The sequence below is a fragment of the Micromys minutus genome (assembly GCF_963924665.1).
Source record: "Micromys minutus genome assembly, chromosome: 5".
Taxonomy (NCBI): domain Eukaryota; kingdom Metazoa; phylum Chordata; class Mammalia; order Rodentia; family Muridae; genus Micromys; species Micromys minutus.
Genome location: NC_137974.1, coordinates 73,957,472 through 73,979,483, shown reverse-complemented (window position 1 = coordinate 73,979,483; position 22,012 = coordinate 73,957,472). Strand labels below are relative to the sequence as shown.

At 38.4% G+C, this 22,012-nt stretch overlaps 1 protein-coding gene across 1 annotated transcript in view; it reads left to right on the top strand.

Annotated features, from left to right (window-relative positions):
- PHF3 (PHD finger protein 3) overlaps positions 1-22,012 on the top strand; it is a 65,491-nt gene that overhangs the window by 27,108 nt on the left and 16,371 nt on the right. The window contains exons 3-8 of the mRNA XM_080917171.1: positions 1,082-1,243; positions 6,950-8,663; positions 13,697-14,009; positions 16,751-16,934; positions 20,824-20,968; positions 21,050-21,206. Of these exons, the coding sequence (XP_080773297.1) occupies positions 1,082-1,243; positions 6,950-8,663; positions 13,697-14,009; positions 16,751-16,934; positions 20,824-20,968; positions 21,050-21,206 (2,675 nt within the window). The remainder of the gene's footprint in view (positions 1-1,081; positions 1,244-6,949; positions 8,664-13,696; positions 14,010-16,750; positions 16,935-20,823; positions 20,969-21,049; positions 21,207-22,012) is intronic.

The window sequence follows — 22,012 nt, the reverse complement described above, 5'->3', positions numbered from 1 at the left end:
AGTGGACACGGACGCGCATTTCATTCCTACGACCTATTGAACAGAGATCAGAATGTCTTCTGGCCAACATTTTCTTTGCAGTCCTTCTTTCCACTGTTTTTTAATGTTTATCTTGGGAAACGGTTTTAGCAGTTTTGTGAATCTATTCATTGTCGAATTGCATAAAGATTGTGTCATATGAAAGTAATTTATTAAGATTTTTGTTCTCTTTAAATTTTCGGATAGACTACTGTCCTGTTGAGCTGTTTTAAATGAAGTTCTTCTTCTTGGATAGAAAGATGAGGACTAGATAACTTCTGAGGTTCTTCTAATCCCTAGGATGAAGATAGTAACCAACATTTGTCTAGTGCTGTAAAGTTTACAGAGTGAGTTTATACATCATCCCCTAGACCCTCACAGCAGCAGCCGGAGCTGGTAAGACAGGTCTGTGACTCTGCTTTCAGAGGTAGAGGAGACCAGTGCACAGGCAGAGTGCTGAGTCACACTCTGGCTCCATCCTCTGATTAAGGCTGCCTTACTGGTTAGGGGGCATCATTGAGTTGTGTGACTACCACACTCACTGCTTTCCCCACCACTGGGCAAGGACAGCTTGCTTTCTTTCTTCTGTTCTTTCTTCGTATTTAACCATCCATTAATTACCTGCATTATTCCCACACATGCAGCATAATGTCAATAATTACCATTCAACCAAGAATTAGACTATTAGGTTTGGGCATGAACCTAGAATTAGGAGCTTTTCAAGACATAGAAGACTTTTGTACCACCTCAGCAGAATTGGGATAATTGGTTATTCCATGGCATTCTCAAAGGGAAAGAGATGATAGCAGAGCAACAGTTGAGGTTAGATCAACAAGGATTATTGCTAATTCTCTGAGCAGTTACCTCACAGGATAGACATTGGTCAAATGGAACAGATTGTAGGTGCTTACTGGTAAAGTACTGCATATGTTAGCAGTAGACTTAGATTTTTATGAGTATACAATATCACATTAAAACACTTTGATTTTTTCCCATGTACTGCTTTAAATTAATAACACACCCAAAATTTTTAAAAATAATTTTTGTTTTTGTTTCTTTCTAGTTGTTGGTCTTGACGATATTATGGATGAAGGAGTTGTTAAAGAAAGTGGTAATGATACCCTTGATGAAGAAGAATTGATTTTACCTAACAGGAGTTTGAGGGACAGAGTAGAAGACAATTCAGTAAGATCACCAAGAAAATCACCTCGTTTAATGGCACAAGGTAATCCTTCCCAAGAGGTTAAGCCAGAAGATCAGATGCATAGAACATGAGTGTTAGGTTGTATAATGCTAAGCAGATTACCTTTCCATCCACCCACCAATTACCTGCCACTTAACTGATTATTAGGGTCTCTATAGCCCAGGCTGAATTCAGACATCCTGTGAAGAAGCTAAGGCTGGCTTTGAACTCCTGTCATGTTACCTATATTCTAGTCACATCTGGCTTGAAAAATTGTTTTTCAAAATATGTTTTGTAGTATAAACATTTTTAAATTACTAATTTTTGAGATTCTGACGTTATTACATTGTTTCTTCCTTCCCATTCTGCCATTCATACTCCCATATGGCTCTCCTTGAATCTTTTAAATTCATGAGATTTTTAAAAGATTTATTTTATTTATATGAGTACACTGTAGCTGTCAGACACAGCAGAAGAGGGCATTGGATCCCATTGCAGATGGTTGTGAGCCATCATGTGGTTGCTGGGAATTGAACTCAGGACCTCTGGAAGAGCAGTCAGTGGTCTTCTGAGTCATCTCTCCAGCCAAGATTTTTTTTTTATTAATTGTTATACATGTGTGTATGTTTCTAAATACACAAATAGAGCCTCTAAGTCTGTATAATGTTACTTTATTGCGTTTTTAGGGCTAACCATCTGATATTGAATAACCAGTTAGTATACTGTTCTCTGAAGAAGACTATTTCTCTTTCTCATCATTTCTCAGTTGTCTGTAGTTCCTTGTGTTATTGAAGCTTTCTGGGTTTTCCCTGTCTATATTAGCATGTCTATTGATGCTGTTCTTGTTCAGCTCATGTTAGGAGTCATGATGAGACTTTATGGATGTAGCTTCTGACATTACTAGGACTTGCGATCTTGGAGTAAACTCCCTCATCCTTTGGCTCTTACAGTCTTTCCTCCACCTTAGGTGCTGCATCTTTTGTAAATGTATCTGTTGGAACTATGCTCTACAACTCTGCAGTTTGATTTATGGTGTTCTGTAGTGGTCTCTGTCTGTTACAAAGGAGAGGTTTTTTTGAGGGGTGAGAGCCACACTTGTTTGTGGGATATAAAGACACATATTTAGGATATAGTTAGGAACTATGCTAGTTTTAGTAAAGTAGTGGTTGTAGGTTCTAGTTGCATCATTGCCTGTTGCTAGGTTTTCAGTACAATGCATAGTTTCCATCTTAATTGGGTCTTAAGTCCAATTAAAGAGCTGTTGGTAACTGCCAAGGCCTGTGTACCACTACTGCACCCTTAGGGTTATTGTGCTGTGTGGGTCGCTAGTGTGGTTCATAGATGTCACAGCTGGGTAGGACTGTTGGTTGTTCCTTCCCTCCTTTGGAAGCTGGAATGGCGCCTTCTAGTACCACAAGAGCTAGTCCTCAGGGAGAAGGCTTTCAGATCAGTCTCTCCTTGGGCATCTTGGCCATTTGTCTCAAGTGTATGGTGTCTGTTTTTAGCAATAGGGACTTATCTTCTGCCTCTGGTGGCAACCTAAGGTAGCAATAGGCTATACTGTTTTGGGAATCTCTTGGACAGCACTAACAACTGAAAAGATAGCTTCTCATACCTGCTGTGGGTTGTTTGTTTGTTTTGTTAGATTGCCTTTGGCTCTGGGGAGGGAGTGTTATTAACCCAGATACTATATATGCATATAAAATTCATACACACGCACACACACACACACACACTCACACTCACACTCACACTCACACACACACTACATTGGTCATATCTCCCTCAGTATTATTTTCCTTCAATCCTTTCCACTCTGGCTGAAAATATTCTTTGTTCTCCCACCAAGTCTCTCTCCTACTTTAGTGTTGCTGTGTGTTCACAGCATTTTATCCCAATTGCTTATGTGGACATGAGTGAGAAAATTAACTTTAGCAAAGACAAATTACCATAGGAACAGATCTGAAAATATGACTTCACTTAATGACTTACAGAGTTGTTTCCTCTGATTTTTTTGGGGAAGGGGTTGAGTTGCTATATGGTGGATGGGAACTTGTAGAATCTTTTCCTCTATTAAAAAATATTTCATAACATGAAATCTTGGAGTGTTAAGGGATATTTTGTGTATTAAGGTTAGCTAGTATTCATGCGATTCGGAGTCTGGGAACTATTGTTCACTTCTGGAAATGTTTGTTACACACTACATCCATTTTCATTAGTTTGTCAACTCTTGCTTTCTGGAATTCAGGTCTAGTGAAAGATGCTGACCTTTCATTTTCTTTATTTCCCTTACTTTTTCTATAGTATCTTTTTGACTTAATCTTTTGAAATTATTTCATTTCCCTCTGACCTTCTTTCTGTCAAGTTTTACATTTCTAATGCTCAAATGTTTCTTTGTTTTGTTTAGGGAATGACCCTGAAAACAGCAATGTATTTATTTTTATTAAAATGTATGTAATAGCTTTTGTCTTTAAGATACTAATACCTTTTATCATTAGGATACTCAAAATGTTTTCAAAAGGATTCATCTCCTTTTTGTTTTGAAAGAAAAAAGTTAATATTTTGGTTTTTGTTTTTTATTTTAGAAAGCTTCCTCTCTTTTGTTTTACTCAGGAATTTCCAAAAAAATCAAAGAGCTGAGCAAACATTAAATGTACAGAGATTCTGTATACCACAGGATTAGTCACTGGCTGCTGCCAGCAAGAAACACAGCATTGGAAGATGGAGTTTTCTTGAGCCAGTGAGGAGGGGTTTGTAGCCTGAACGGGCAAGATCATTCTGTTGTCACGTTTAGTTCATAGGTAGAGAGAACAGTTTCTGCTGTTGCAGTGACACTGAGGGAGGCTCACTGAGTCTGAAGTTGACATCCCTAAGAGGAGCCAGGGCCATGGGAAATGCAGGACAGAGGAACAGTGAGTGCACACTGCCAGCCAGGTTCATTCAGACGAACGAATGCTGTGGAAAACTTAACTATATGGACTGAATATAAGAACTAAGCATTACTTGTCTTTTGGGATAACTCTCATCAGAGTTCAGGCTAGTTCTATGGTCTCATTAGCGTATTTTGGTAGTTTGATACCCTGCAAAGGAAGTTTTAATATAAATTCTGTTTCACATTTACCATTATCATATTGCTATTCTCCACTGGCATTCCTAGTCTAGACCCCTTTTCAGTCTCTAGGGCCATGGGTTCCAACCTTCCTAATGCTGCAGCCATTTAATACGGTTTCTTTGGTAGAGACCCCCCCCCAACAAGAAGATTATTTTTGTTGCTATTTCATAACTGTAAGTTTGCTACTGTTATATAAATATCTGTGTTTTCCAGTGGTCTTAGACAATCTCTGTGAAAGAGTTGTTTATTCCCAAAGGGGTCACAACTGACGGATTGAGGACCATTGCTTTAGGGGCTAAGCTCTAAGGGTTTAGGGCGGAGTGTTAATATGATAGATTTGATAGCTTGCCATCTTAGTGTTTGTCTCAGGTATACTGCTTAATTGTTCCTTGCTTGAATCACAAAATGTGTCATTGTTTCCTCTTATTCTTCATTTTCTGTAAATTCATGTCTTTATAAAAAAATCTTTTATTGTAGCTAAGGGAACAAGGGTTATCATTATAATTTCCTTGGTATATAATTTTAATCAACTTTTTAAAATTACTTAACTTGACACACGTGTACTTGACACTTTAAGAAATGATTAAGATTAATATATAGGAATTAAAATATAGGAAAAAATAAGGTTTTTTTTTTTTTTTTTTTGGCCTATGGGAAGGCATGCTTCAGACTAAGGCAGTTTATATTTAGAGAAGTAAAGGTGGCTTTATCCTTTGTCCAATATGTTTCTTCCTATTTGAAAATAATATTTCATTAGAATGCTCTCAGACTCAGCTGATTACCATGCCAATGCTTTTAGCAGCTACTTCAAAGCTAATTTTTCCCCTCAGTGGTTTTATTTCAAACATGTATAGAATTTAGAGCTTAAAAGTTACCAAAATACAGAGATAAAACTCTGATAGTTATTTTAAAAATAACAGAGCCTATAAAGAACAGTTCATAAACCATTAAGTAATGCTTTCTTATTTATTTCATCTTCATTTGTTGTATATACACATTTGTGTGTGTGTGTGTGAATATGAATGCCAGGGGTCAATTTCAGTTGTTTTTTTTCCTATCACTTTCTACCTTATGTTTTGAGTCAGTATCTCTCATTGAACCTGGAGCTCCTTGATTCAAGTAGGCCCGTAGTCAGTGAACTCCAGTGTTTTCTGTCTCAGCCCGCTGCCTGCCTCCCACATTGGGCTTACAGACATGTGCTTCCATATTCATCCTGTATGTGGGCGTCAGGGCTCTAAACTCAGGTCCTTGTGATGCAGAGCAGCAGATTAAGGACTGAGCCACCTCCCCAGCCCATACTTTTGTAAAGTTGTTGAGTGTGTTACACATGTTTAGAGATTGTGAGGCCCAGGGGAAGTAGAAAGAGTCCCAAAGTCTGAGTGGATTAGGCAGCTGATTTTTCCAGTGGGGCGTTGAAGAATGAGAGTGCTGTTAGTTACAGCAGGACCTGCTGTATCACCTGGATAACAAGCACATTCTCTAATAGTCTCATCCTCTACGAGAAGTGGCAAGTTGGGGGACATATTCAGAGTAGTAGTGTAGTAGGATTTTATGTTGAATGAACAGCTTTAAATGAATGTGCATGTGAAGTTGATTTAGAAGAGCAAGATGGATATACCTTTATACTTGGAGTTTGAGTTTTAATTCCAAGTTGCTTTTGTATGTAGTGAAATTTTAAGGTTTTCCTTACTTTCAGTTCTTTTTACTGTGTGTGCTTCCTTTCTCGGGAAGATTTTTCAGGCTCAGGACAACGGGAGGGGGAAACCTTATTTACTAGACTCTGTTAGGAATACTGTTAAAGAAGGAATCATCATACTTTTTAAATTTTTAAAAGTTTTTGTATTTTCCTTATACTTTTTTAAAGTTACTGACTCATTTGGCTGTCTGTGTGCAGTACCCTTAGTGCAGACTTTAATTTCTTGCATAGGAATAGTACAGGGACTGGAGGTGTGTGTAACTCATTTGTTCTAGAGTACAAACTAGCATATAAAATTGTGGGTTGTGGGTGTGGTGATAGGCTGTAAATCTCAGTATGTGAGAAGTAGAGGTGAGAGGATCAATTTCAAGGTCTCCTTGAAGTTTTTGAGTCTAGCCTAAGCTACATGAAGCTTGTTTCATTTCTTACCACACCCTTGAGTATAAAAGGGCATTACACTGAAATAGGAATCGGAGCAATAGATCTTGTTTATGATACATGGTTTGTTTGTACGTAAGACTTTTGGGATTTGTACTTATTTTTATGTTAGAAGTATTTGATGTTTAGAGTGTATATTACTTTAACACCTACTAGTGGTAATTTTATTTTGCTTTGATTTCCCTCTCTTACAGAAACAGTACTTGTTGAAAATATTTCTTAAAAATTAGATGAGCTTGAAATTTGTATTTCTATTTTGTCTGACAGAATTCATGATAAATGAAATTAACATGTTAGGCTATATATTATATACACACACACGTAATATATATTATATATATTAATATATACGTGATCATCAAGAGTTGCTCTCAGTAAATTTTTGTTTATATGATCAGGTAAGTGTCATAGGTCAGAATAAGGAAGTGATATATTTAGACTACTGAAATAAAAGCACACAGCAACTAGCTAAGTTATTTTTATTTTATTTCCCCCATGATAGAACAAGTAAGAAGTTTGCGACAAAGCACTATTGCCAAGCGTTCAAATGCAGCACCTCTAAGCACAAAAAAGCCATCTGGGAAGACTTTATCTACCTCTAAAGCAGGGGTGAGACCACCAGAAAGATGTCAGGGTAAAGAAGAAGCTTATGCGTCACTGAAATCTGAACACCCTAAGGACAGTAGAAGAAGCAGCCGGCATGCTGACCATGTGGACGTGGCACCAGAAGTCTCAGCATCTTCAGTTGATTCTTCAGTGTCATCTTGTGTGGGAGTGAAGGAAGACGTTGAGTTTGATCCCAAGCATGAGTCTGATAACCAGGGCGAAGAAGTGAATGTGCCATCTCCTGAGTTGAGTTGTCCACCTCTTTCAGAGACTAGTGCTAGTGTGGAGGAAAAGACCGACACGCTGATGGAATGTAAAACTAAGACTGACAGTAGCCCATTATTTAAGTTTTCAGTTAAAGAAGATGAGCAGGGAGATCTTGATTCAGGGGAGCTGGACAACACTATTGAAGAAAACAATGCAGTAGGAAAACTTGAAGAAGAATCAGAGGAGGTAAAGTTTCCGTGCGAAGGTGACCAGATGACTGAGGAACCTGAATCTTCTGATCTGTCTAGTGACTCTGTTTGTACCGATAAAAATCAGACAGAAATGAATGAAGGGGTGGAATGTCATTTGGGATTGAAGAATACTGTGGATATTGTTGGTAAACCTGAGAACTCTCCTCAAAGCAGTCAAATGGAAACCCTGGGCTATGGTGAGGACATGGGGCCTAATGATGCTCAGTTACAGAGCACAGAGTTTAATGAGTCACATTTGGAGGAGGTTGACACTTGTGCTTTTGAACCAGAAACTAGTACTTTTGAAAATACTATTTGTGATATTCCTGACCAGAATTCAAAGCAATTGATTACTGAAAGTATTAAAATGGAAACAGCAAATCTTCAAGATGATAGAAGCGGTTTAGATCCCAGAAACATAAAATCCAAACACACAAAATCTGTAACTCATTCTAAACAGAACATGACCATAGAGACACCAAGAAAAACTGTGGCAGCAAAGCATGAAATAGGTCAGAGCAAAACTAAATCTAATGTCAAGACTGTGAGGCGAAATACTGGTGAATCAGAACCCCAGCCTGATTGTCAGAGGCCAGTCAAAGTGAGAAAAAAACAAATTGATAAGGATTTGAAGAGTCAGAGTTGTAATTCTGGAGCTAAATCTGTAAAAAGCCAAGCACATTCTGTTTTGAAAAAAACACCCCAGGATCAAAATTCAGTGCAAATTTCCAAACCTTTAACTCCTTCTCTTAGTGATAAGCTTCATGGTCATTCTGGCTTTTCTAAGGAGCTTCATCATCATGTGCAAACTGGACACTTAGTGCATTCCAATCAGAAACAGAGCCATAAGCCTCAGCAACAGGCCGGAGTGGTGAAGGTCACTAGCCATGTGAAGGAAGAGCATGAACATCCAGGCAATGAGCATCTTAAGGAAGAGGATAAACTGAAGCAAAAAAAACATGATAGGAATCTACAGCCTCGCCAAAGGAGAAGCAGCAGAAGCTTTTCTCTGGATGAGCCTCCATTGTTCATTCCAGACAACATAGCAACTGTAAAAAAAGAAGGGTCAGATCAGACCACTTCTGTTGAAAGCAAATATATGTGGACTCCCAGCAAGCAATGTGGGTTTTGCAAAAAACCACATGGCAACAGGTGTGTGTGTGTGTGTGTGTGTGTGTGTGTGTGTTTGTGCATATCTGTATGGGTGTGTACATTGGGAAACTTGTAGGATGAGGATTGAGATATACGTGAGAACTTTCTAATATGATAAAAAAATTAATATAGAGACTTCCAAAAACCCCTTACCAATCCTGGATAAATAATAGAAACCTGGAACCATTTAATTTACAGCTAGATCACTGTAGGATATCTTTGAAAGCTTAGTCTGACCAGTCTGATGTGCAGGGACATGTTTTGTCATTGTGACCAGTTAGCATTTGATGTAGTCATTGCATCTGATAAAAACAAACCCTTTTTTGCTAATCAGAATTGTTATGCTGCCTCAGGACTGGGGGTTATATGTCTTTTTATTTGACTGCAGAACTAGTAATAAAGTATAAAGCTCTTAATGGAATGTCTATTTTTCTTTTGAAGCTGTTATTTTTTTTAAATGATGCACTTGCAGTACCAACCACTTCCATTTCAAAACTAACATATTTGATCTTGGAACTAAGTTCAGTAGCAAAAGCAACTGTTATATTACCTAGATGAATTTTGTATGTCATGGGGTAGATTGAAAATATGTATTTGGTTTTGGAGAGCTTAGTAGTTTAAAGAATTTGTGAGTTCTGATCTTTGAAAACTTTAAAGTTGACGTAACCACTATTATGATTGGGTTATTTTGGACTCTGTTTTTAGTAGCTTATCATATGCCCCATCTTTGGTGTATTATGCTTTTTTTTTCTGAGAAGGGACAAAGATGAAGTGATATCTGCTGTTGTAGATGGTACTGATCAAGTACTCATGTTGCTCTTCAGACTTATGTTAATGATAAAACTTGGACAGTACAGTTAAATGGCAGTTTCCTCTCCCAGCTCTATGAGATTACATAAATGTGAAACTAAATTAACAGAGAGGCAGTCAGTAGACAGTATGGTATACATCGCTTTAATTGGGAATAAGAGAGAAGTTTTGGGATTGTTAAATTGAGTTTTATGCATAGAGGTTTGTAAAGGTTTTGTTTTGAGACAGAGACTGTAGTTGAGCCTGATTTACAGCTCAGTGTGTGCTCTGTGCTGTCCTGGATCTTGGGGTCCCCTTGTCTCTGACTTTAGAGTGCTAAAATCTTTACTCTTTATGTCCTATTTTAATGTCAGGAATTACTCTATGAAAAAGTATCTGAAAAGATTTTTAAACTTTGTAGCATGTTTGAATAGAATGCTACCTTTATCCCAGTAGCATACTTCTTCATGTTTGTACATGTATATGTTTACATATTCCAGAGGGAGCTTCATATCTCAGAGATTTAAGGACTAACTCACATTGTTAATTTTATACTTTTGATTAAAGCCAGCCCTATCTCTTTTGGTGTCTTAAAGATTTACAACACTGCTGTGTGGTTAGAGTCATGGACTAGGAACCTCAAGAATTACATTGGCCTAGAGAGTTCGAGCCCATGTTTGCTGTGTTGCTATTAGCTCTTTGATAATAGCTTTTGTCCTATTGGCATAGTCTTCAGTTTGCTCAAACTCTATAGGGTTGACAGTCAGTTCATAACTTCATCAGTTTCTTAAAGATTACATAAAATAAAGACTACATGTTCTCTTTTAATATTTCATTAACATACTTTTTGAGACTTTCTTTGCTTTAGTCTGGAATACAGCCTAGAATGATAGCTGTGGGGCTGAGTTGACCCTGTGTAATTGATCTGGATGCTGTATATCAGAAAGAATTAGTTTCTGGAATTGGCTCTTTAGACACCTTAGTACTTTTTTCAGTCTGGGAATAAAGAAGCTAAGCCATTAGTTACATCTGTCTGTCTGTCTATCGATCTATCAATCATCAATCTGTCATCTATCTAATCTATCATTTATCATCTATCTTCAGCACTACATTCCTATATTGCCTTTCCATTCACTAAATACCTAAAGCATGCTTTTTACACAATTTGTAATTTTTCAATTTTAGTTTATATGTAGAAATACAGATATATTAGGAAAATATGGAAATTAATTATCTGATCTTTATATACAAGTCATATTGAAAGCTATTTGTAAATAGCACTTGTGACAGTAGAGTTAGCTAATATTCCACACAAATTACAATTGGAAATAGGTTTTTTGTATGTATGTCCTGTTGGATGTTTTGTATTATGAATCTTCATGACGTAACATTACAATCTGATATCCTAGAGACAATAGGTCTTTTAATAGTTATCTTTTTCTTCAGTTATTCTGATACAGATATATCAAGACTATTCAGTATACCTTAAAAATGAGAGCCTTGTTTGCTTTTACATAAATGTGATTTTTGAACCTTTTCACCAAAAGGCATTTTTGAATAGAAATTTTCTTAGTCTCTTGTGTTATGTCCCTTCCGCTTCTCTTCCTCCTTTGTCTTGAAGATGTTTGTGTCTTTAATTCGTAATGCATTTTCTTCACTTAAGTGTAAGTTGGACAAAACTTCAAATGCAAGAAGCAAAAAAATCCCCTTAGCAATATTAAGTTCAGAAAAGAATATTTAATTCTGCAGACATACTTCTAGAACAAGTGACTCTGGTTTTCTCATTTTAAGTTTTATAGACTATTTTTCTTTAAAGGTTAGGTTGACTATTAAGATGATTTTGTGTTTATGTGGTATAAAGGCTTATTTATATGTTGTGACAGGACATTCAGGGCTTCACTTAAATCACCCACAGGACCATAGGTCCAGATTGTAATACCTTCCATGTTAATTTGTGACCTGTATCTTTTAAGATCAAGTTTTCTTAGAATTGACTCTATAGTTTAACAATTAAAGTTTTCTAAGAGTTTTCTTCTGGCTCTTACCAAAAAAAATTAAGATTAGAAATACATGTTGCTTTCTGTTGCTTTTCAGTGTTTTTACTGTCAGTTCATAAGTGAGCATAGTAACAAAAGCCAGGAGTATTGCTACATTTTTCACTTAGCTAATATGTGCAGATTTGCTTGAGCTATCTGATTCAGCAACAGTGGACTCTTGTGTTCCATACAGAAATTTCTCCTCTTATTAATCACACCTTGGAGGACAGGGCAAGCAATGGAGTACTGGCTGTCTGCATCCCACTGCTGTGAACTTTTAAGTGTACTCTCCTAATCCTCGTCTTCAGAGCAGTATAGCCTGAGAGGAGAAAAGGGGGAGGGGGGCTTCCTCCATCCATCTCTACTCCCTTCTTTCTTTTTTCCCTCCTCTCCCTTTCATTCTGTCTTCAAAAGTTTTTTTTTTTTTTAGTTCATGGTTCTTAGAAGAGTACCTAAGTAGAGACTGGAGTTAACAATTATAAGTAATTGACTATATTAAAGTAGATCCCCAGACACCCCTTGCCACAGGACATGGGTGTTTGCTACTATTTTTTTTTTTTGTTTGTTTGTTTTGTAGAAAGTTTTATCTAAATACTTGTTTGTAAAACCAAACCTAAAGTACTAAGGTGACATCTTTAGATGAGAGATTTGGTTTTGAAAGCACGTCAACAATTGAGTATAAGCATTCCAAAGTAAACTTGAGATGGATATGATAAAATAATTTTTTGATAAATTTTATGATTATAGATCAGTGAGGTGACCTGGTTACATCAAATGGGAGTTTGAAAATGCTTTACAGTGTTTTAGAATCTGACATTTAAGACCGAAACCATTGCAAAGTTGATTTGAAGTCAAGGCAGGTCTGGTGATAGAAGGGAAGGGACCGCTCATTTTTCTTCTGAATATGAACGCTGTTTATACTAGGCAGTTGGCTTCAGGAAGTAACTACATGGAGTGTAGGAAAGAGCATTAAAGTATTAAACATGAAAGAATTCTTCAAGATCTCTACCCTGTGGAAAAACTGTCACCGAGATACCACAAAATCATCAGAAATTTCAGAGAAATTTTCAGATAAATGCCAGCATTATTTAAATGTTCTCATGGCCTGGGAATAGAAACTACTTTCCCCCATTTTTCAAACCAAGTGCATCGTAGGGAAGACTGATTGATAACGTGGGCAGCAGACAGACCACTGAAGTTAAAGGCCAGCTGTAGCTCGTTTCTAAGCCTCAGTGTAGTAGTCGGGCAGATGGCAGAGCACGCAGAAGGAAGAGCTGCTGTGTGTAGAGGAGGGACCACTTAAGACATTCCCTAAATGTAGCACCAGTGAGCACCTTGGGTGTATGTAGACTTGGGCTCTCACCAGGCTATTTAGACATTCCATCTGTTAGCATGTTTTTAAAGGACCAGGGTGTGTTTGGTGCTGCCACTTAATAAAATCAGTGCCACAAACTACTAGGATTATAAAGTCTCTGAAATCCTTAGAATTGCCAGCTGGGAAAAGAAAGGGGGGGATTAGATCTGAGTATTGCAGTGAGCGCACAGCATCACTAATCATGTATGAGTTGCCATTTTATTCCTAAGTAATTGCAAATACCTTCAGGAGAACCACAACTTGTCTTCTGATTCATGAGGGAATGCAGTAAAGAAAAACTCAGAAAAATCAGTTAAACACAAATGCAAGTGCATTCATGTTAAGATGGAGTGTTCCTAATTGGGCAGATGAGTTGATTTCCCAAAACACATGGACATTAACTAAGGAAGTCCATACCCAAAAGTAAACAAAAATCCTCCAGCTGAATCAACATATATTGGATCAAAATGATTCAGGTTACATGCTACTAGGAGTGAGAGGCCTTATTTACTCTTTTTTTCGTTTTTCAAATGCTCCAGTTTTCTGTATGATCTCTCCTCTTCAGTTGGATAGACTGTGATTAAGACCTCACACCTGATGGACTCTCTATGTGCTCTGTTCTGTGGTATTTTTGAACAGTGGGATGCCAGTTTTCATGACTGCCTTGTGTCCTCATTCCTATGGCCCATCAGTATCTTTCATTCCTACCAGGGAGGAGAGTCACTTGATTTAAAAGTCACATTGTACTTTTTGGGAACTTGCTCCATTTGAACAGTATTTGAACACTAAGTATTTTCACTCTATACTAAGATTTTAAAAGCAATCACCTCTTTTTTTTTCTCCCCCACCCCCAGGTTTATGGTTGGCTGTGGGAGGTGTGACGACTGGTTTCATGGGGACTGTGTTGGATTAAGTCTTTCTCACGCACAGCAAATGGGAGAGGAAGACAAAGAGTATGTTTGCGTGAGATGCTGTGCTGAAGAAGATAAAAAGACTGACATACTAGACACAGACATCTTGGCAGCCGCAGCTCCCACTGAAGCCCACAGTGAAGATAAAAGGATGGAGTGTGGCAAGGTGGCTTCTTCATCGAAGCACGCGCTTGCCGAGGATAAACACCGACACACGGAGGACCCCGGGAGGCACAGGGTCAAAATTTTAAAACGGGTAAGCTTTGCAGGAAGTAGGTTTGTTCTTTCCAGAGCTTTGTATGAACCTAAATGAAATTCAGAATTTCTTCTTCAGATCTGTTAACAGTGTACATTCTTATGTTAGCATTAAAATGAGTCGAATTTAAGGCAGTGGCCCGGGGAGCTGTAGGTTTACATTTGAATCTTTGTTGTGCAATGTTTATGTGGGTATGTGACCTAAGTATAAATTATGCTTACTAAATATGTTTGATAATTAAATATGTACTAAATGTTTGCATGTTGTTTTCAAGAATTAAAAAGAGTAACTGTAGCCTTTGAGCTCATTTGCTTGGAAGTCACTTCTCCCACCTTTCCTGTTGAACTGTGAACTTCTAAAAGTTTATTTTCCCTGATCTGGCATTCCATTCCATTCCATTCTATTTTATTTATTTATTTCTTTTATATATACTTTACCTAACTATTTTATGTGCCTTTGTGTGAGGGTATCAGGTCCCTTGAAAGCTAGAGTTACAGAAAGTTGTGAGCTGCCATGTGGGTGCCGGGATTTGAACATGGGTCCTTTGGAAGAGCAGACAGTGCTCTTAACCATTGAGCCATCTCTCTAATCCCCCTGATCTGACATTTAAACCACCTTCTAAAAGCATTTCCTAAACAAATTTAAAATATTTGTATTTAAAAGAAGGAAAATAAAAAGCATGTGTTATTCTGTCCTTTTAAGTTTTCTTTCATAAGCAGTGATTTTCCTCATTCTTGATTTATAGTAGAACCCTGAAGAGTAAATAGCACCATGTCAGTAAGTGTGTAAGAATAAGTAAGTATAGTGTCTGACAAGCAAACACTTGATTTACAGGCTGCAAGCAGAGGACAGGCGCCTGTGGTGCAGCTGTGCTGGCCTGTGAGCCACACACAGCTGGACAGGAGCAGTAGCTGGAGCTTCTCTTCTAAAGGATGGTGAGGGAGAACAGCTCGGCTAGTACAGCTTTGGCTTGTGCTTACATTGAGTCTCATAAGCTCCCGAGCATAGCTTCCTCCTGCAGCAGGGAAAGTGAGCCAGGGAAGAGCCTGGGCATCCTCTGATGGCCTCTCTGTTCTCTCCATTGTTTGTTGAGTCAGTTCATCCACACACTCCTTTTGTGACTATTCTTGGTTGAGCTCCATTTTGACAAACTTTTGTGACATTCAACATTCTGTTTGACAATATGTTTGGAGAGTTTCTTGGTTGTCAATAGGTTAATTGGTATTGCTGAGTGCTGTATTAGCATTTTGCAGTATGTTCTCTGAAAACTAATGTCTTTCATTAACTGTTGGTTATTGTACTTTGTATATAGTTTCTTGTCTGTTTAGAAATATATTGTCTTTTGGCTGAACTACGTCTTTCTTACTTTAAAAAAACACTATAAAAAGTTACTATTAATGTTTTCAGAAATCCTAGAAGCTGTTCTCTGTAGGTCATGCAGCATTGCATTATTGCATGGTGTTCTTGAACCCCTACCCTTTTTATTTTGTTTTTAAGTTTTTGAGACAGTACCCACTGGCTGTCCTGGATCTCACTGTGCAGGTCAGGCTGGCCTCAAACACATGCTCCACCACACCTGGCTGATGGTAAACTCTTGTATCTTCGGATCAATCTGGTGATAATTTATGCTGATTGCTTTTCACATATTACTTTTTATCACTAGATTTCTATGTTGCAATATTTATTGCATTTCCGTGTATGGTAGGAATGATGTTACCAGAGAACTGTACCAGTAAAATATGTTTCTAGGGGTGGATAGATAGATCTACCGTTAAGAGCACTGGCTGGTCTTTCAGAGAACCCTGGTGAAATTCCGAGTGTTCACAGCATAGCTCACAGTCAACTGTAATCCATATCTAGGAGTCTGACAACTACTCAGGCCTCCACAGGAACTAGGCATGTGTATGGTAAACTAATATGCATACATAGAAAACAAAAGTAAGTCCTAAAACCCGCTCCTCCCATTTCTACTCTTAAATTCCAGTTAGAAAACTAAAAAATACTTGAAAAATGAGAGCATTCTTACATTAAAGAAAGTAATGTTTCCACGTTTATCTTGGTCTTGGTCTGTATATGGGTTATTCTCCCTGTGTTTTGAGATTAATGTGATGTGATTCATTTCTCTCTGAGGAGTAGCAGGTACATTGATGTACCCATAAGAGTTAAAGTTGCCTGTTGACACCCTGGGACCATAACTGTGACCCGTAGGGAAGTTTATGAGACTTGTTTGTTCTTTAAATGCAGGTGCTCAGTTATCCATAGTCCCTTCCTCCAATTCACAGCCAACTAAGGCCCTTCCAACCTGATCTGGCTTGTGTTCTTTCGTAGGATATTATGTATTCTATACAATGTAAATGCTTAACAATAAAACCTGTGTTTTTTAATGATGGTAATTTATTTTTGGGTGTGCGCATGATTTTATATTATATATGTGAGTGCACTGTCACTTTGTTCAGACACACCAGAAGAGGACATCAGATCTCATTACAGATGGTTGTGAGAACTGAACTCAGGACTTCTGGAAGAGCTGTCAGTGCTCTTAGCCACCGAGGCATCTCTCCAGCCCCTATTTTTTTTTTTTTTTTAATCTCTTACAGAAGTATAAATATTTGGATTGGAAGTGTTTAGTTTCTTACAGGTTGTAATGTTAATTAGTTTAATTTTTTTCACTTATATGTTATTGAGGTTTGTCTTAAATAGTAAGTAGTTTTTATGTTAATGAAACAAATTCTATTTTTCAGGAGTCTGGTGAGGGAAGAGCTTCGTCTGAAAGTAGAGATAATGAAATTAAAAAATGGCAGCTAGCTCCTCTTCGAAAATTGGGCCAACCAATTTTACCTCGGAGATCATCAGAAGAAAAAAGTGAAAAAGTAGCAAAAGACTCTGCAGCTGTCCCCTGTGCAGGAGAGAGAGCGGCACGATCAGGTAGGAAGGGCACTGGAGAGCATGTGCTGTGTGTTTAGCTTATTCCCAGAAGGTTGTATATCTTGGAAATTTTTTGGGAAAAAAAATGAACATTTTAATGACTGTTAAAATACATTGTTGACTATGTTTATTATATAAAAAATTGCTCTAAACATTGGGGATACTAGATAAGTAGTTAGTGAAGTTAGAAGACCTTGATCCTGTCTTTTTTCTTTTAAATTTTAGTCAAAGAAAGTAGATAAATACAAGTGAGGGAATGCTATCAGAGGCTTTCAGAGAAGGGTAGGAGTGTGTCACAGAGGCACAGGTGGGGGCCAGGGGACTGATGTGGATGGAGAGAGGGAACAGAACCGAAGGAGAGGCAGGGTCGTTGGGAGCAATGCAGTGACTGTAGGCTTTCAGGCAGAAACAGGCTTGGTGTTGAGGAGGAAGAGAACCAGTGTGCACAGTGGGCAGCGTGGTGTCAGCGTGCCAGTAGACCAGTACTAGTGGGCAGGCTCAAGGACATCATGGAGGATGATGGTGTGTTCTCAGTAGTGGGAATCTCTGGAGTTTGTGTAAGGGAGTAATAGATGAAGGAGTCTGCTTCTCAGGAGTGCACAGCGGTGTCCTGTACGAGGAGTAAGAGTAGCTTGGTGCATAGGTACGGGGTGTAGTGAATATGGTCACATTAAGATACCTTTTACAGTGCAGTTAACCAAACTTGGTAGGAATTAGTTACAGGCCCATGAAGGAAGTGGGATGATTGTGTAGGATTCTATTTTTTTTTTTTTTTTTGATAAGAAGGAATGAGATTTGAGAAGGAATGTTTAAAAACCATTACACCTTTATCATTAATACTTTGAAATGGTATTAGACATTCAGGTAGGGTAGAGATATTAGTAAATCTTTGTCTGATGGTTGTAGAGCACATGACTTTGGGGATGTGGTCTGAACTTGCTCATCAGCCCACAGCTATTGTGTAAAATCAAAGATGTAGATAAAAAACAAAACAAAACAAAAAAACAGCTATGGAAAGTCTCATAATGGACAGACAGAGGCAGAGCCCTTATACCAGCCTGACTGATTGATTGTTATGTTTTCTAACGTGGGAATAGGCTGGAGGTTAACAGGGTGATTGTGACATTGGAAGAAACATGGTTAATGTTCAAAAAGCTAAAAGGAAGTGAGGAGCTGTCGGGCGCACGGCTGTCTCAGCAGCTGAGTACAGCATGAAGCCTCTGACTTAGCTAAGTAGGTCATTGGTGACCTTGACAGCAGCACAGGAGCAGCTGTGGCTTACAGCAGAGTGTAATGCTGAGGACCTGGAGAGACTCTGATCAGTGGAGCAGGACGGGAGGAGGGAGAGGGAGGGAGAGGTGGCAGTAGAGGTAAGAATTTTACTTAGAGAGAGAGAGAGAGAGAGAGAGAGAGAGAGAGAGAGAGAGAGAGAGAGAGAGAGAGAGAGAGTGTGTGTGTGTTTTCTTTAATGTACATTCTTAATGCCTTGTTAAAAATCAGTTGGTGTTCTCTCATTCTCTTGCTGTGGACATGCTTTTTTATGTCAACTGTGTGCTGTTGTGGCTAATATTGTAATGGCTTCAGCTTTTTAGCTCAGCATTACATTGGCTGTGTAAGATCTTTAGTTCACTACAAATTTTGGAAGTGTTTTCCTACAGTTACTGTGAGAATGTCTTTGATATTTTGACAAGAATGCATTGATTGGAGATTGTTTTGGACAGGATCAACCTTCAATGTATTTTTCAGTTTATAAACAAGGAATAACATTCACTGTATTTTAAATTTTCTTACCATAGTTTAAAATTTTATACTTAGGTAAGTTTAATCCTAGGTATTTTATCAACGCCATTAACAGTGAACTTAACTTTCTGTTTTTTTTTTTTTTCTGAGGAATTTCATTGTTTTAATGTTTTTAATTACTGAGATTTGTATATTGTTTTTTATGTCCTACAACTTATTGAATTTAATCATTCCTAAGAGGGTTGGGTTTTATTTGTTTGTGATGTTTTATGGAGGATTTCTTTTCATCTGTACAAGTTATATCATGTCTTCTGCAAGAGAGATAATTTGACCTCTCCTCTTTCTGTTTAGATGTCTCTTGTTCTGTTCATTTGTCTTACTCCTCTGGCTTCAAATCCCAAGTTTTCTTGAGTATCAAATATCCAAAAAAAATTTCAAATTAGGGCTGTTTAGTCAGTAGTAGAGAACATTGGATGCAGTAAGGGAGCAAAACCCATGTAATAGAGAGTGATGTCATGGTAGAAGTATTAGTTGAGATTCAGTTTTCTCAGTAAAATATGAAACAAGTCAAACTGGAAGAAGGGAGTGAGATGTCTCCAGTGTGCCATCAGAGTTCCCTGGAAGATAGGGAGAGTAGATTAGGGCACAACATTATCCTACCTACATGTTTAACAGAGTAAGTGCTAAGAGTGCAAGGGAGTGGTAATAGTGCTCTATATAGTTTGATTTTTATTAGAAATGAGGTTGTGAGGATAGTAAATGATAGATTTAAGGATTATTAGAATAGTGGTTATGTGAAAAATACCACAGGTCATTGGGAAGTGTCAGTCTAAACTATAGTGGGGCATCAGCTTACTCTTCAGGATGGCTACTATGGGAAAGATTGAAGACAAATGGTACTACTTAAGCCTTGATTTCATAGACACTAAGGGTAGATGGGCGATTACATTAGCTGGTGGTACCAAGAGTTGGAAAGAGTAGGATAGGGAAATCTCATAAAATTTTAAATGTGTTCACCATTTATAGAAGTGATATGAGGTAAATTTAAGCTGATTTGTGCATTACATGGTGCTTGTCTATATCACTACAACACTAGTAAGGACGGTAAGATTTACTTTTATTATTTCTAATGATGTATGTGTGTCCGCGTCAGTGTGTGTGTGTGTGTGTGTGTGTGTGTGTGTGTGTGTGTGTGAACTGAATCTTATCCTCTAGAACAGCAGGACATGCTGTTAACCTGGGTACCATCTTTCTGTCTACCAGTAGTGATTGCTTTGAATGCCAGTTGATCAAGCCAGCTTAGTCAGTCAACAGGGTCTGGAGAGAGGGAGGGAAGGAGGGAAGATTGAAAAGAAAAAGACAATTAGGCAACATTATAACATGACTCCAGCCAGTGCTGAGGAAGAGGTTTATTTTTTTCCAGTCTGCTTTTATATCACTATAGGTACATACCGAGAATATGGTCAGTTCTAAGGCACAAAGAAAGTAGACAAGGAAGAAACAAAGCATAACCAAAGGTCCCATGGTCACTGTGTTTAGGGTCTTATTAAGACCACGTTTCTCAGCTGTATTCATCTTGAGCCTACTTCCTTGTCCTAGCCCAATGTCATATTCCTGCCAGATTCCTAGAAGGCGGCCTCACACTCTCTCCACAGCCAGTGAATAGAATAAAATTTTACTGAGCCAAGAAGACTGTAGAATAAATACGCTGCTGGTTAAAGTTGTTTGACATTGAGATTTTGAAAATGCATGAAAATTAGTAATGTCAGAAAGAAATAGCAATGGAGTGGGCTAGCATTCAGCTAATGTCACACATATGACATGAGCGCAGTCAGTTCTATAACTCATTAATCAGTCATTGCATTTTTAGTTTCTGTAGTAACCTTGAGTCAGACTTCCCGAGTAGCTTTAAAAATACAAAAGCACATGAAGAATAAGTGAGTGCATACACTTTATGGCTCTAGAGCCACTCTTGATCACAGAGGGTTTAGGTAGCACTTTAGCACCAGGACAGTTCGAATTATGAACGCTGGGCCCTGTGTGATTTATAAATAGTGCTTAGTCTGCGTGGATTTAAACTTACATCATGTATTATAGAGAAAGTGTCTTTTAGAACAGTTTGATGAGTTTAGATTCTTTTTAAAATTAGGTACTCATGAGAAGCAAGAGACAAAAAAGAAAAAAGCGGAAAAGGGTGGATCTAATGTGCACCCGCCTGCTGCTGCTTCCAAGCCTTCTGCAGATCAGATCAGACAGAGCGTCCGGCATTCTCTTAAGGATATTCTTATGAAAAGGTAACATATTGTTATTGCCGGTGGCTGAATGGCGTGGGATTTTCTTGTATTTGAAAATAATTGAATTGTTTAAATTTTAAGACTTACAGACTCAAACTTGAAGATACCAGAGGAAAAGGCAGCAAAGGTTGCCACAAAAATTGAAAAAGAACTTTTCTCTTTTTTTCGGGACACGGATGCCAAGTATAAGAATAAATATAGAAGCTTGATGTTCAATCTAAAAGATCCTAAAAACAATGTAAGTAACTTGTTTAGTCTGAGTTTTCCTAAACTTACTTAATTTCGTGGGCATGTGTATGTGTGGGCATGCACATACTGTGGCTCTTTTGTCAGAGGACAACGCTGACGATCCATTTCTCTCTAGAGTGCGTGCAGAGTTGCACTGACGTCATCAGGCTGGGCAGCAGGCACCTTACCCAGAGCCACTGCACTCTATAACGCCTGTGCGGGCCGTGTCCTGAGCTGGGATCCAAGACTTCAGTGAAGTAGCCCTTCCTGACAGGGTCCTAGTAGAGTGAGAGGATCCGTTTGCTCTTGATTTAGACTCTACAAATATGTCCTGTTAGATGTCCATAGCCTGAGTGCCTCCTGGAACAGCTGTGTCCACCATCCAACATGTTTGTAGATGTCACGTTGTGAGAATGTGGAGCATCCCCGGGTAGTTTACACAACATTCTGTGTGTGGTTGGTTTGCTTGTGGTACTAGGGATTAAACTCAGGGCCTCGGGTCACAAAGTTTGTTCTCCACAGCTGAGCTCCTTTTTACTGAGAGCACCATTTCTCACTGGCATGGAAGGGGGTGTAGCCAGGGACGACTTTAAGTTTCTGATTCTTCTACCTCCACCTCGTGAGTACTAGGGTGCAGGCCTGAGCCATAGTGCTCAATTGACATGTTTCTGGGACTCAGACCCGGAGCTGCATGCATGCTGAGCAAGCACTGTACCAACTGAGCTGCGTGCACATTTCAGTAAGCTCCTGCGCTACTCACTCAGGACTCCTATACATCAGTGAGTGGTGCTGCGTTCATTGACACACATGTCTGGA